This window comes from Spermophilus citellus (genome assembly GCF_964194105.1).
Source record: "Spermophilus citellus genome assembly, chromosome: 2".
NCBI lineage: Eukaryota > Metazoa > Chordata > Mammalia > Rodentia > Sciuridae > Spermophilus > Spermophilus citellus.
In genome coordinates, this window is record NC_138183.1 from 202448398 (window position 1) to 202463335 (window position 14938).

The 14938-nt window shown below is 39.0% G+C and overlaps 1 protein-coding gene across 1 annotated transcript in view; it reads right to left on the bottom strand.

The window, feature by feature from the left end:
• TRIM66 (tripartite motif containing 66) overlaps positions 1–14938 on the bottom strand; it is a 60725-nt gene that overhangs the window by 37943 nt on the left and 7844 nt on the right. The window contains exon 2 of the mRNA XM_081275510.1: positions 11926–12244. Within this exon, the coding sequence (XP_081131636.1) occupies positions 11926–12154 (229 nt within the window). The 5' untranslated portion in view covers positions 12155–12244. The remainder of the gene's footprint in view (positions 1–11925; positions 12245–14938) is intronic.

The following is a 14938-nucleotide window of genomic DNA, read 5'->3' on the forward strand; positions in this document are numbered from 1 at the left end:
GGCTACAAGGCCTAAGCCTCAGGGAGCTGGGTTGTGGGTGGGGTAGGGGGAACAGCCTGGAGCTTCTCCTCCTTGCTTTGATGCACAGCCAGGGCTGCATTTCTCTAGCTCACCTGAGATGCTCCTGCAAGAGAGAGCTTGGTTGACTCCTCCTGTTCCTGTTTATCTCGAAGCCTCTGCAGCAATTTTCCCAAACTGAACAGCAAGAGGGAGACCTCAAAGAGGCGACTCTCTTCCTAGCTGCATCTCCTTCCTAATCCTCTGGGTGCCTTGGAATAGAAGCTCAGAAGGAAGAAAACGAGATTTTCAACTTTCAGGAACTAGCTCTGTCGCCCTCTGCACAGCTCGGGAGGCCATCACTCTCAGCCTTTTAGGACTCGATCCAAAAATCCTTCAGCCCTCCATGTTCCCCAAAATGACAGTGCTCATGTGTGGCTGGAACCTGCCCCGATCCGGCAGCTCATTTAAATAGAGCTCATCACAACAACAGTGTTGGTGGAGAAGTGAGTAGCTGCAGGGCCCTGGGGACCCCCTGTTTATACGTAGGAAGAATGATGCAATCTGGGTATCAAAATAGCAATCCAGAATGGAATAACAGGCTCACGCAGCAGCGGTGCCTGCACAGCCAGAGCTCAAGTTGACACACTCTGACAGCCCCATACTGCTGCAGCACGCAGATGCCAGGCACACACTCTCACTGCATCATTTTAAAAAACAGCAGGAGCCCGAGAGATCCCTCCATGCCCCCAGCACTGAAGGAGGGTGTGGGGGGGGGGCCTACGTCAGACATTAAAATCTCTCTCCTACACACTCACCTGGCTCCTGCCACTTCACCTGAAGTCCTTATCCTGTGACGTCACAGTCAGTTGCTATAGTGACCAAAGGTCCGTCACAAGCAGAGGATTAGGACTTCAGATGGAGAAGACACATATTTTTGATGCACAATGGTCCTGGAAGGTGTGTCCCTTGGCAGCTAAATCTACCCCCCAGAGAGATAAAGTCACACATAAGCAGGAAGGAAAAACAGGGTCGAGTTGGAGGAAAGACATTAGGATGTAGCAAGACTTCAAGTACTGGATAATTACAAAATCTGAAGGAGGGGGAGCGGCAGGGAATGAACTTGGAGAGACTGGCAGGAGAGTAATCTCTGAAAGGCTCTGAATGCTAAGCTAAGGAGCCTGTCCTTTATACTAAAAGAAAATGCAAAAAGGTTCTGAACCATGACTGAGCTGGGCTTTACAACTGATTATCATGGTGAACTGGAAGCAGGGAGGTCAGAAAGGAGGCTTGTCCAGTTAAGTATTAATGAAATCCTCGATGAGGGCAGAAGTGGAACAAAGGGACAGAAGAGCTGGGTTTGATGGCACATGCCTATAATCCCAACAGCCTGGGAGGCTAAGACAGGAGGACTGTGAGTTCAAAGCCAGTCTCAGCAATTTAAGGAGGCCCTAAGCAACTCAGTGAGACCCTGTCTCAAAATAAAATATAAAAAGAACTCAGGATGTGGCTCAGTGGTTAAGTGCCCCTAGGTTCAATCCCTGGTATCAGGGTGGGTGTGGAAGAGAGACAGAACTGGTAGGACAGGACCAAAATTGGATGTTGTGGGTAGCAGTGGTATGTTGAGTTAAGTGGATAGGCTGTCATGAACAGAGACAGGTGGAAGAGGAAGAGGGCAATTGCCAAATCCCATCTTATCCTTCCATATTTTTCTTTTCTTTTTTCTTTTTTTTTTTGCCCTGGGATAGACTTTAAAAAAAATTTAGGTGTAGATGGACACAACACAATGCCTTTATTTTTATGTGGTGCTGAAGATCGAACCCAGGTCCCGCCTGTGCTAGGCAAGCGATCTATCGCTGAGCCACAATTCCAGCCCCTCTTTCCATATTTTTCTATCCCTGCCTGGTTATTCCTATTTGATGACACCCATAAGTTCAAACTCACCCAATTTCCCCAGTGCCTAAAACAGGTCAGAAAACTACAGCCTGCCTGTTTTTGCAAATGAATAACATGGTTATGGAACCATTTATTGGAACATAATCATGCCTATTTCATTTTTGTTGTTAATGGCTGCTTTTGTGCTACAATGGCAGAATTAAGTAGTTGTGACAGACTTATGCCTAGCAAAGACATAAACATTTACTATTTACTCTTTTATACAAAAAGCTTACCCACATCTACCCTAAAGCAACAGCTTCTTAAGTTGTTCTAACCTCACCCTTTGGGATTCAATTATGATTTGGGGGTTCCTGTTTGTTCCCAAGGCCACTCTCATTCCTGTGAGCTCTAGTTCTGATAACTGATTCACATTTGAGCTGGACCTTTAAATTTGGGTAGGATGTTACTAAAAAGGAAAGGGAATTCAGAAAGAGGGAACATTATAAACAGATTATAAATGCCAAAATGTAGGTCCTCTTTAGGAGAATATTAGGCTAAAACATGTTGAGAAATGGTAGGAAATGAGGCTGTAAAATTAATTTGAGTCCCTATTGGGAAGAGACTTGAAGGCACTAAGTTTCTATTCTGAACTGAAAGAAACTGGTAGGCTTTAGGTAGCTAAAATGTAGGCCCAGAGTCAGAGGGAATGATCAGGGTTGAAGCTACAGAATTTGGGAACATAACTCAGAATGGCAATAGGTACAATGAGATCAGAAAAAAAATATATCACTATAGGAAGGAATACAGAATAAGCTGAGGTCAACCAGGAATATCCAGGAGACTGAGCAGCAACAGATCTGAGTGAAGTCATAAGCTGAACATGAAAGTCAGGTGACTAGATGAGGCTGGAGATGAACATATGGTTCACAGCCTTCAGAACCCATAGTCCTAGGATCCACTTAGCTGAGATAGGCTTTTCATGCCAAGAAAATATCCACAGTGGAATGTTGAAGATATAGGTGAGAGGGGGGCTCATCTCATTTGATAGTACCTCTGCCTCTTTTGACCCTAAATCTCAAAGAGTCAGTCCAAAATTTGATATACTGATAAACTCCATGCAAAGCCAATGAATGACCCCATTTCCAGCTGGGCCTGGGAAGAGAGACAATGGGGGAAGAATCTAGAGCAGCATTACTCTAGGTCTGCAGTTTTTTTTTTAATATTTATTTTTTAGTTTTTTTCTGCGGACACAACATCTTTGTTTGTATGTGGTGCTGAGGACCGAACCCGGGCCGCACGCATGCCAGGCGAGCGTGCCACCGCTCGAGCCACATCCCCAGCCCCATCTAGGTCTGCAGTTTTTACAGCCTACAAGCCCAAGCAAACCCTGGACTGCCAGGCAAGGGAGTTAGACTTTTTTCCTGGCTCTGCACATGAATAATTATGTGAACTTCAGCAGGATCTTGGCCTTTTCTGGGTTCCAATGCCCCATCTGTAAAGTGAGCATTGGAGACAAACTGAAAGGGCTTTTCCTATTCTCAGGCCTCTACAGCACTCACTCAGGACAAGCCCCCTTGAATGAGAGAGTTCCAGTGACAAAAAGTTCCTCCAGGCCCCCCTCCATCAATCATAGGAACCTTGTTTTTGTGACACTAAGGATTTAACTCAGGGTCACTTTACCACTGAGCTACATACCCAATCTTTAAAAAAAATTAATTTTTTACACTCAAATAAGAGTCTTACTTATTTGTTCAGGCTAGCCTTTAACTTATGATTCTCCTGTCATAGCCTCCCAAGTTGCTAGAGTTAAGGCAAGTGCCACCATGCCCAGCAATCACAGAACCTTGCACTCCCTTCCCTCAGCAAATCTGTTCCAAGCATAGCTTCCTAGTCAGTACTAGCAGGGCAAGCACATCCCTCCAAACACAGCCTGCCTCCTTCCCAGTACCAGGGGAATTGTTCTCACAGTAACAGGTACTGTTCAGAGGTGCCAGTGCTACTCCCAAGACCCTAGAGAGCCAATTAAGGTGAGGAAGCTGTTCATGAACTAAAAAGCCACCCCAATGATAGGGCTTTGCAGCTCCAGCTTCTGCACCTGCCACACACCCATTCAGAACAGCTCACCAGCCTACCCTCTTCCTAGGAGACTTGGGTCCCTGCCTGCACCAGACCCCAGAAGGTTGGACATACTATTCAGCACCTTGAATAAACAAACAGCAGTCACCTGCCTCCGAGGCTCCTGTGGTTGAGATCTTAGCCCCTGCCTCCCATTCTCACCAAAAACCATTAGAACCCCTCCAGCTGAGCTGCTCATTAAGATAAGAGTCATTTCCCTCTCTGACTTTAAGGTTGTAGCATCTTGCATCATTTCCCTTTCTTTGGATCTTCCCCAAACCTCCAAGGCCTGCCCACCAAGGGACAGTGATTGCTCTCCCTTTTAGTATTAGCAGTGTATGAGAAATATGCTGTCACCCTTAACTAGCTTCAGGAAGCATGGAACTGTGGTAGTTATTTGATGTTTTTAGAGTTAATCAAATCCAAGCCTGAAAAGCAGAGAGGGTCTGGGATTGTCCAGTCAATTCTTGCTAAGTTCAGATGAGCTCTAGAACTGTGACATTCGGACCATTATTCTTCCCACATCTTGATTAGATCCCCCACTTTGAAAATGAGAAAAGCAAAATTTTAAATAGGTAGATTCTGAAATTCAGATTTAAGGATCAAGGTCTCTCAGCCACACAATTTGTTATTTAGTTTTTTTGTGTGTGTGTCGGGGGGGGGGGGGAGGGAGTTGAACCCAGAGACCCACTACCACTGAGCTATCCCCGGTCCTTTTTTTATTATTATTATTTTGTATTTTGAGATAGGGTCTGATTAAGTTGCCTAGGGCCTCACTAAATTGCTGAGGCTGGCCTTGAACTTGTAATCCTCCTGCCTCAGCCTCCTGAGTCACTAGGATTACGGGCATGCCCACCGTGACCAGCATTATTTAGTTGCTTTAAAGAGGAAAAAATGATGATCCTTTTACTCACACAGGGAAGAAAATACCCAATTAATTGCCACCTACCCCCAAACAACAAATACAACCATAGGAACCCTGAGAATCTTGAAGATGAGCCAGCACAAGGTAAATATTTCAGGGATGCTGACTCTCTTCAGAGCTTGCTACAATTATTTAAAGTACCACTTTTGGTATTCAGTTGTTAACTGTCTGGGTAGAATTTGACCTGGGGACCATTTTCAATTAGGCTTAAAAGGAAATACAGATGCTTAACTTATGATAGAATTATGCCCTGATAAGCCCATCATAAATTGAAAATATCATAAATTGAAAAACCATTTCATCCATCTAACCTACCAAACATCATAGCTTATCCTAGCCTATCTTAAAAGTACTCAGAGCATTGAAATTAGCCTATAGTTGGGCAAAATCATCTAACACAAATACTATTTTATAATAAAGTATTGAAGTTTTCATTGTAATTTATTGACTATTGTATTAAAAGTGAAAAACAGAATGATTGTATGGGTATATTCTTTCACACAATCATAAAAGTCAAAAAATTAAAAGCTGAACCATCTCAAGTAGAGAATCATCTATAGCCCTGAGCAGATACTCTAATTGTCTGAGTAGCTCCATTTCCAATATCCAGCCTTTTTGCACAGAGTCTGCAGCTCTAGTCATCCCACTGCAGGGCTAAGCCACTGTGTACTCAGCACACTCCAACCTTTACTCTGGTCTCCATCATCAGCTTTTAAAGATGTTTCCCAGCTGGTCTACTCAGAACCTCAGATGTAATGTAGACCCATTTTCCTAGTATTCTGGAGTTGCTTGGGAGAATCTCAGCTTGGCTATAGCTGTATTAATTTAAAGATGTACACTTGATTCAGCAGCTGCATTATTGGGTATACATCCAAAGGAAATGAAATCAGTATGTTGAAGAAATAATAGGCACTCCTGCAACATTATTCACAATGGCCACAATATGGAATCAACCTAAGTCAACCTAAGTGTCCTTTAGTGAATTAATGGATAAAGGAAATGTGGTATATGTATTTGTGATGGAATACTATTCAGCCTTGAACAAAAGGGAAATCCAACATTTGGGAAACATGAATAAACCTGAAGGACATGATGTTAAGTGAAATACAAGCCAGGCACAGAAAGACAAATATTGCATAATCTCCCTCATATGGAATCTAACAAAGTTGATCTCATAAAGTAGAAAGTAGAAGGGTGGTTACCAGGGGCTAAGACAGACAGCAGGTTGGTAATTGTTGGTCAAAGGATACAAAATTTCAGCTAGGTAGGAGAAATAAGTTCAAGATATGTATTATACAGCATGGTGATTGTAGTTACTTATATACTGTATTCTTCAAAATGCAGAAAGAGTGGATATAAAGTGTTCTGACCACAAAATAACAATGTGAGATGACTCACAGGTTAATCAGCTGGATTTAGTCATTCCAGAAGGTATCTGTACTTCAAAACATCATGCTTTACATGGTAAATACATACAATTTTATCTATCAGTTAAAAGTTTCTTAATTAAAAAGTAAACAAATAAAAAATTGCATGTGATAATTCAGGCTGCAAGATTTGCTCTTTCCTCATAGATTCTCCATTGGGACTCCCATCAGTTCAGTGATTCGAGGTGCCTGTGGACTCTCCCCTCAAACAAAGTGCTATAATGTAGATGACAATTTGAGTTTCACCTGACCTGACACCTACTAGTTGTTAGAACTTAAGCCATAAATTCCCTGGTCCCCAAGTTTTTCATCTATAAATAAGAATGATTAGACCTACCTTATAGGCTACTGTGAAGTTTAGAAAAGATAATACAGGAACAAGTGCCCAATATAGTAAGTGCTAGATAATTAACTGTATGTGGTTTTGTTTGTTTTGGCTGTACTGGGGATCAAACAAGTGGCATTTTACCACTGAGTTACATCTCTAGGCCTTTTTATTTTTTTATTTGGAGACATGGCCTTACTAAGTTCCTGAGGCTGGCCTTAAATTTTCAATCCTCTTGCCTCAGCCTCCAAGTCACTGGGATTATAGGCATGTGCTACCTTGAGCCCAGCAATGATTGTGTTTTGTACCTCCACATTAAAGAATGGAAAGGGACAGTGTCACAAGTGAAAAATAGTCTCCTATATAGGCAAATATTCACTTCAATTCCTGTTCTATATCATGTTCTATGTTGGGTTATAGAAATGGAAGGCACAGTCCAGTTGAATGAGAAGATACTCTCCTTAGGCCATCCCCTCAGTTCTAAATCCCAATAAGGAGTACAGACCTTGAAGGGTTAGAGTTGAAAGCCAGCTGGTGGACCCTGAATTCAGACAAAGCCCCTCTTCCATTTAACCAGGAGAAATAGATTTATGAAAATATATTTATCCCTATGTAATGTAGCATCATCTGGCTAGATACTAGGAAACCTATTTATTCCTCAGTCTCTAACCATCTACCTACCATCCCTCTACCTGACTCCACATTTTACTTTTAAAAATTCCACAGTGGCAGAAAGAGGATAGACCTTCTTGAGAAAGGCTGTGCTCCTATTCTGATGGATAAAGTAGCACCACTGAAAGCTCTTTCCAAATAATCAGACACCCAAGAATGGTTTCTCGGGGCTGGGGATGTGGCTCAAGCAGTAGTGCGCTCGTCTGGCATGCATGCGGCCCGGGTTCAATCCTCAGCACCACATACAAACAACGATGTTGTGTCCGCCGATAATTAAAAAATAAATATTAAAAAATTCTCTCTCTCTCTCTCTCTCCCTCTATCACTCTCTCTTAAAAAAAAAAAAAGAATGGTTTCTCAAACTACAAACCAGAAATATGAGTTCAACTATTAGGTGTCTCACTAGACTTGCCATAGAAAGGTGACAACCCTGACTTTCATTGGGGTTCCATGTGTTTAGTCCTTCAGAAAATATTTAATGAGCAACTTATATCCACCAGTCCTGAGGCATGGAGAACCTCTCAGAGTTATTGTTCCTTTGATAAAACTTTAAATAATATGTTTATCTATCTTTATTAGAATATGAGCTCCTGTCTTTTTATTTCTGTACTTTAAATGCCATAGAGCCTGACACAGAGCAGACAATAAATACCTGTGCAGGAGACAAACACACAAACCAACAAATACCACAATGCACAGACTACTAATAATTCCAAGAATAAAGAGGAATCTTATTCCACTGTTCACCTATAAAGGCAAATATGGAAGGTAACAATGGCCTAACTAGACCATAAGACATAATGAAAACAGTCACATACACCATAAACTGCTTCTCTGGTTCCAAATCAAGCACGTTTATACCTAACACAATTTTTGTGCATTTGTTTGTGTCCATATCACAGTTTTACAAGTTCTAAATAACAACATTTCTGACATTTCTTAGACTCTTTCTATATGCTAGATTATTTCAGAATGCTTCATTTATGTGTATCTTCTCATTTAATCTTATAACATTCCTTTGAACTAGTTACTATTATTATCAACCTTATTTTACAGGAAAATAACAATAATAATGATAATAAAAATCTAGAGCACTAACAAATGCAGTAAGTTGCCCAAGTTATACAACTATTAAGTGGCAGGCAGATTAGTACTGACACTCACACCAAAGTGTATACTTTTAAATCCATTTTTTTCTCACTACTAAGGATTGAAATTAGAACTTTTTGTTTTGTATTTTGAGACAGGGTCTTGCTTAGGGCCTCATAAGTTGCTGAGGTTGGCCTCAAACTTGCAATCCTCCTGCCTCAGTCTTGCAAGTCACTAGGATAACAGGAGTGTGCTATCATGCCTGGCGGAGCTTATGCTTTTATTCTCCACTGCACATAGAATAACTTGGTGACAGACACTATGATTCTAATAATCACCATTCATATGAATTTAATCTTCTAACATTAGAGTTGAAGTCTCAAGACACACACTATTAGTCCACATTAAAAATATTAATTGAATTGCTTATCTAGCATGCACAAGGCCCTGAGTTCAACCCTTAGCACCATAAAACAAACAAAAAAATCTTAAGTGAGATCAAAGTTCTAAGAGCTAAAACTATAATAAAACTCTCAGAAGAAAACTTCATGACTTTGCATTTGGCAATTATTTCTTAGATATGAGATCAAAAGCACAGGCAACAAAACAAAAAAATAGATAAATCAAGACTTCATCAAAATTAAGCACTTGGGGCTGAGAATGTAGCTCATGGTAGTACTTGCCTAGCATGTGTGAGGCCCTGGATTTGATCATAGCACCACAAAATAAAAAGTAAATAAATAAAAACTTTAGTGCATCAACAGAATAAAAAGCAACTCACTGAATGGGAGAAAATACTTGTAAGTCATATATCTAATAAGGGATAGATACTCAGAATACATAATAAACTTATACAATTCAACAACAAAGACCCCCTTAAAAAATGGGCAAGGCCAGGTGCAGTGGTGCCCACCTATAATCCTGGTACTTCAGGAGACTGAGGCAGGAAAATCACAAGTTTGGGGCCAGCTTCAGCAACTTAGCAAGACCCTGTCTCAAAATAACAAATAAAAAGGGCTGGGGATATAGCTCAGTGGCTGAGTGCCCTGGGTTCAATCCCCAGTACCATAAATAAATAAATGCAAAACTGAAACTTATACCCATTAAACAATCACTCTCCATTTCCACCACCCCCTAGAAACCACCATTCGATTTCTATTTCTATGAATTTGACTAGTCTAAGACCTAATGTAACTAAATCACATAGTACTTGTTCTTCTGTGACCGGTTTATTTCATTTAGTATAGTGCCTTCAAGGTTCATCTGTGTAACAGAATGCATCAGAAATTCCTTTCTTATTAAGACTAATTACTATTTCATTATATGGATATACAGCATTTTGTTTATCCATTCTGTTGGTAGATACCTGGGGTGCTTCCACCTTGTGGATATTGCAAATGCTGCTATGAGCATGGGTATACAAATATCTCTTCAAGTTCCTATTCTAAATCCTTTTGGTTATATAACCAGAAGTGGAATTGCTGGATCACACGGTAATTCTATTTTTAATTTTCTGAGGAACTACCATATTATTTTTCACAGTAGCAGTACTAATTTCTATTCCAACAGTACAGGATTCCAATTTCTCTGTATCTTTGCCAAAACTTGGTATTATTTAGGTCTTTTTTGGTTTGTTTGTTTAATAGACATCCTAATGAGCATGTGGTGGTACCTTACTGAGTTTTTTATTTGGATTTCCCTAATGGTTTTTTTAGGTGTTGATGAACCTTTATTTTATTCATTTATTTATATGCAGTGCTGAGAATCAAACCTAGTGCCTCACAAATGCTAGGCAAGTGCTCTACCACTGAGCCACAACCCCAGGCCAGATTTCCCTAATGATTAGTGATATTGAACATTTTTTTTCATTTACTTATTGGCCATTTATATATCTTCTTTGAAAAAGTATCTATTTAAGGTCTTTGCCTATTTTTTAATCAGATTTTTTTTTATTGTTAAGCTTTAGGAGTTCTTTATATATATGCTGGATATTCACCCAACAGTGTAAGCACTGCTAAAGCATATTTAAGATTCACTATATTTATAAATTTACTGTATTTCCAAGAGTTAAGTAAGTAGGAATGCCTGTTTTCCAGATAATTGAAGTACTTAAAAAGAAAGAAAACACATTTAATTTACAAAGTAAATATAACAAAGTTTATAAATAAGCTTAAATATTAATTATAGTTCCTTTAAAAGTAATTGTTAAAATTTATTCCACTTTTAAGTAGAATATGGTTTGTAACTTAAAATTAAAAACTTGACAAATAATGAAGTTTAAATTATGTTTAAAAATCATATATTAGGGGCTGGGGTTGTGGCTCAGTGGTACAGCGCTTGCCTAATACGCCTGAGGCACTGGGTTTGATCCTCAGCACCACATCAAATAAATAAAATAAAGGTCCATCAACAACTAAAAAATATTTTTTAAAAAATCATATATTGATTTACTTTTGTTTTTTGGTATTGGGAATTGAACCTAGGGGCACTTTACAACTGAGCTACATCCATAGCCCTTTTTTCAATTTTTTTTTTTTGAGACAGGTCTTGCTAAATTGCTGAGACTGGCCTCAAACTTGCAATCCTCCCACCTCAGCCTCTTAAGTTTCTGGGATTATAGGCATGCTACATGTTAAATTTAAAAATCAAAATATACCACATTTTTTCTGTGTTCCAAACTTTCAGCAGGCTCAGAGAGGTTAGGTTGCTTACCCACAGGTTCAGAGGGCTCAAGATTCAGCTTTAAAGCTCACTGTCAATAGCAATGCCTCAAAGAAAGCTAGATTTTTGCTACAAATCACTTTGGAAATACTGCAGAGAATTAAACAAATGGAGACCATCAAATATGATGTTTCTAAATGTTTCCATTTATTTGACTTTCTCACTGTACAATTTCATTCAACAGACACTGTTCCTGTACTAAGTGCCCTGTGCTAAAATACTAAAATGAAAGGACCTGCTTCCAGTCTCCAAGGACTTCAGAGTTCTCAATTCAGATTGTTTCCTAGGAAACCACACATGCAGGAGTAAGACACAGGCTTCACCAGGCTGGGCAGCAACTTAAATATTGAATGGTTCACTAGTCAGTGTGATTCTGTTCAAAATCTGTTCCTGACTAACACTAGACGTCCAGCTGTTCTTCTTCTATGGTGGCAGTTTAGTGAGCCAGGATACATCCTCTCCATCTAGGGAGTCAGTCAAACCTTGGCTGTCTATGGGAAGTAACTGCTCCTGGGTTAAAAGCTTCACAAGCTTCTTAGCCTACCACCAATTTAAGGAAATCCCAAAGATGAAAAGTTCCCAGTTTACAAAACAGATATATTAGGCATCAGAGGATTTGCTTTGTCTCACAGATTCCCCAAAGAGTTGCTTTCAGCAGTGAGTGTCCCTTGGGCATTTAAATTCTGATTTTGTCTATGCTTGAAACTCAGTTCCTAAGAAACAAGAAGAAACCTGTTCTCTAGAAGGAAGTGAACTTGTGGTGCTTTTGTACTTACCATCTGGGACAGTCCCATAAGCCCTGGCAATATGCCCTAACTCCTGCATCAAGCCCTGGAAGCAGTCCTTACAGAACAAATGTTGGCATGGTAGAAACCAAGAGCCCTCATCTTGCAGGTCCTGTCGGCACAATGAGCACATCTGTGCTACAGCTTCCATGTGTCCATCCCTAGAGCAGAGTTTCTGGTCAGCTAGCGGCTGCCTCTTGAAGTTCATGAACATGTCCATGCCCTTTCTGGTGCCTCTGCCTGGGACTGAGGCTTTTCCATTGACATCCTCAGGTGTGAAGCAGCGTGTACAACGAGCAAGCTCCACTCCCTGTAAGTAAAGCAAAAAGCAGACTGATTTACCACATTTGGGAAGGAGATGTTCCTCAACAGGTCAGAAAAGCCTCAGACCTCAGAAGTCCAGGTCATGCACCTTCCCAGAGATGAAGGCTTGTGCCTCAGCCTCAGCCCTGTACTTGGGTTTAGAGAATACATCATCTTTGCCATGGGGGAAAAAAAAAAGCCTAGAGGTGTTTACAAGAATAGATCTTTCTGACAAGGTATGTTTGCCTTCAAGTGTCCCAGATCTATTTCTTATTGGTGGACAAGTTTGATCCAATTTTTAACTTTAGAAAAGGGTATGAGATTTATTAAGTGCCAAGTTTACACCAGGTGCTTTCTAGACTATTTCAATCCTCACAACTACCTTTGGAAATAGGGATTATTATTTTTCACAAATTAAATAAAACCATTAGGTAAAGGTTGAGGAAACTGGGGCCCAGAGAGGTGAGGTAATACACAGAGACAAATTTAAAATCCAGTCTGATCCCAAATGTCACACTGTGACCTACTGAAACATTCTCAAGCTGAGATCCACATAGCAGTTCATCAGTGCTCTCCAACAACTTTTTAAAATTAGATAATAGAGCTTTTTTAAAGTGTAAACATTCTGGATCATCTACATATCCACCATGATACGATTTTAAGAGCAGTGTTGAGTTTATGATCTAGTTCACACTAGACAATATTGATGATGAGAAAAGAAAGAGGCATGCAATATGCCAATGAAGTCTAAATGACATCATCACACACAATGATGAATGTTGTACAGTGTTTGGAATAGAGAAAGTGGGGAAATTAAGCCATCATTGTAATATATGTTTGCTGAACTTATCCACAACAGTAAGTGCCACATTTAAGTTGTAGTGGATTGTAGTGGCAATTTTAGCAAAATAGCATCTGTATATGAAATTAATAGTTAATTTGATTGCTTTGGTTTTTAAATTTTTAGTAACTATAAATTGTATTTGGTATTATAATTGCATAAGAACTGAAACCAAAAGGAAGTGTGTCTACTTTTACATTTGTATTTATTGAAGACACAAAACATAACCACTTAATTCAATCTGGTATTCTGTAATTATGCAAGTTTAAAAAAAAATTTATTTCAGCCCAAAGTTTTTGGGAACCAAACCCATTAAAGAGGAAGGGTGCTGGGACTGTGAGGGGCCAGGATGTCTGGAGTCAGAAAGATGCTACTACATAAAGTAATAGATTATCACCTACAATTCCTTCTGAGGCTCCAGGAATAGTTATTTTCCATAGAGTAGCCACAGAAGCAGCCCCAGTAGAAGTGAGGGTGGTCTTTACTAGGAGGTTTAAGCATGGCTAAAGTTTATTTCATTAGAGCATTGGTTCTCAAATATTTTGGTCTTGGAACCCCTCTTACAATTTTTAATTACTGAAGACCCCAAAGAGATTTTGTTTATGTGGGTTATATCTATTTCTGTTTACCACATCAGAAATTAAAACTGAGAAATTTATAAGATATTAATTCATTTGAAACAATTAATCTGGGCTGGGAGTATAGCTCATAATCAGCATGTATGTACAAGGCCCTGGGTTCAATCCCCACCATCAAAAAAAAAAATTAAGAGTAAATTAGTTACTTTTATAAGTAAATAAGTAAAACTTTTAACAATATCCAGGTGCAATGGCACATGCCTATAATTCTAGTGACTGGGGAGGCTGACACAAGAAGATCACAAGTTCAAAGTCAGTCTCAGTAACTTAACCAATACCCAGTCTCAGAACAGAACAGTAAAAATGGTTGGGGATGTAGCTCAGTGGTAGAGTACCTCTGGGTTCAATCCCCAGTACTCCCAACCCACCAAAAAAAAAAAATAATAAAAAATCTTTAAAAATTTAATGAATAACATACTTTTTAGGAAAAATAACTATTTCTTTTTTTTTTTTCTTTCGTGGTGCTGGGGATTGAATCAAGGGCCTTTTGCATGCAAGGTAAGCACTCTACCAACTGAGTTATATCTCCAGTCCTATTTCTTAAAATAAATTTAATGAGAAGAGTGACATTGTTTTTTTCATTTTTGCAAAACTTTTAAAGTCTGATGTAATACAAGACAGCTGAAATCCTATATGGATTGCTTTTACAATCTGTTATACATTGTTTTGTTTACAGAACAGGAAGAAAACCCAGTCTTACACAGAAAACATTTAGAAAAATGTATAGAAGTATTTTAATAGTCTTTTCAGATATTTTTTTATATTCTTTGGTACTACACAAAAAATTAGCAAGTAATAGTTTCTTACATATTAATTATAACATGGAAGCTGAAACTACCTCAATGAACTTTACTTACTGTTAAACTAAAATTCACTGAAATACCTTATACTTTTTACCCAAGCATAATTTTATATCTTATACTGCTCTTTTACCCAAGCATAATTTTATAACATCAAGAAGTAGTCCCTTGGAAAAATTGTTTCACTAATATTCTAAATACTAACACATTTTTAACACAATAGCAAAAAAAATCACATTCTTTAATATCACTTCTTTTTTTATCACTTCTAATTTCATTGGAAAATTCTTTCAGAATTAATGAGTCAAGCTCATAGAGGCAGTTAAGACTTACCAGTATTCTAATTTTTGTTGGAAGCTTAAATTTTATCATTGTCAAAATAAACTGTTTATTTTTGAAAAAATATCTGCCAAATTCCCAAG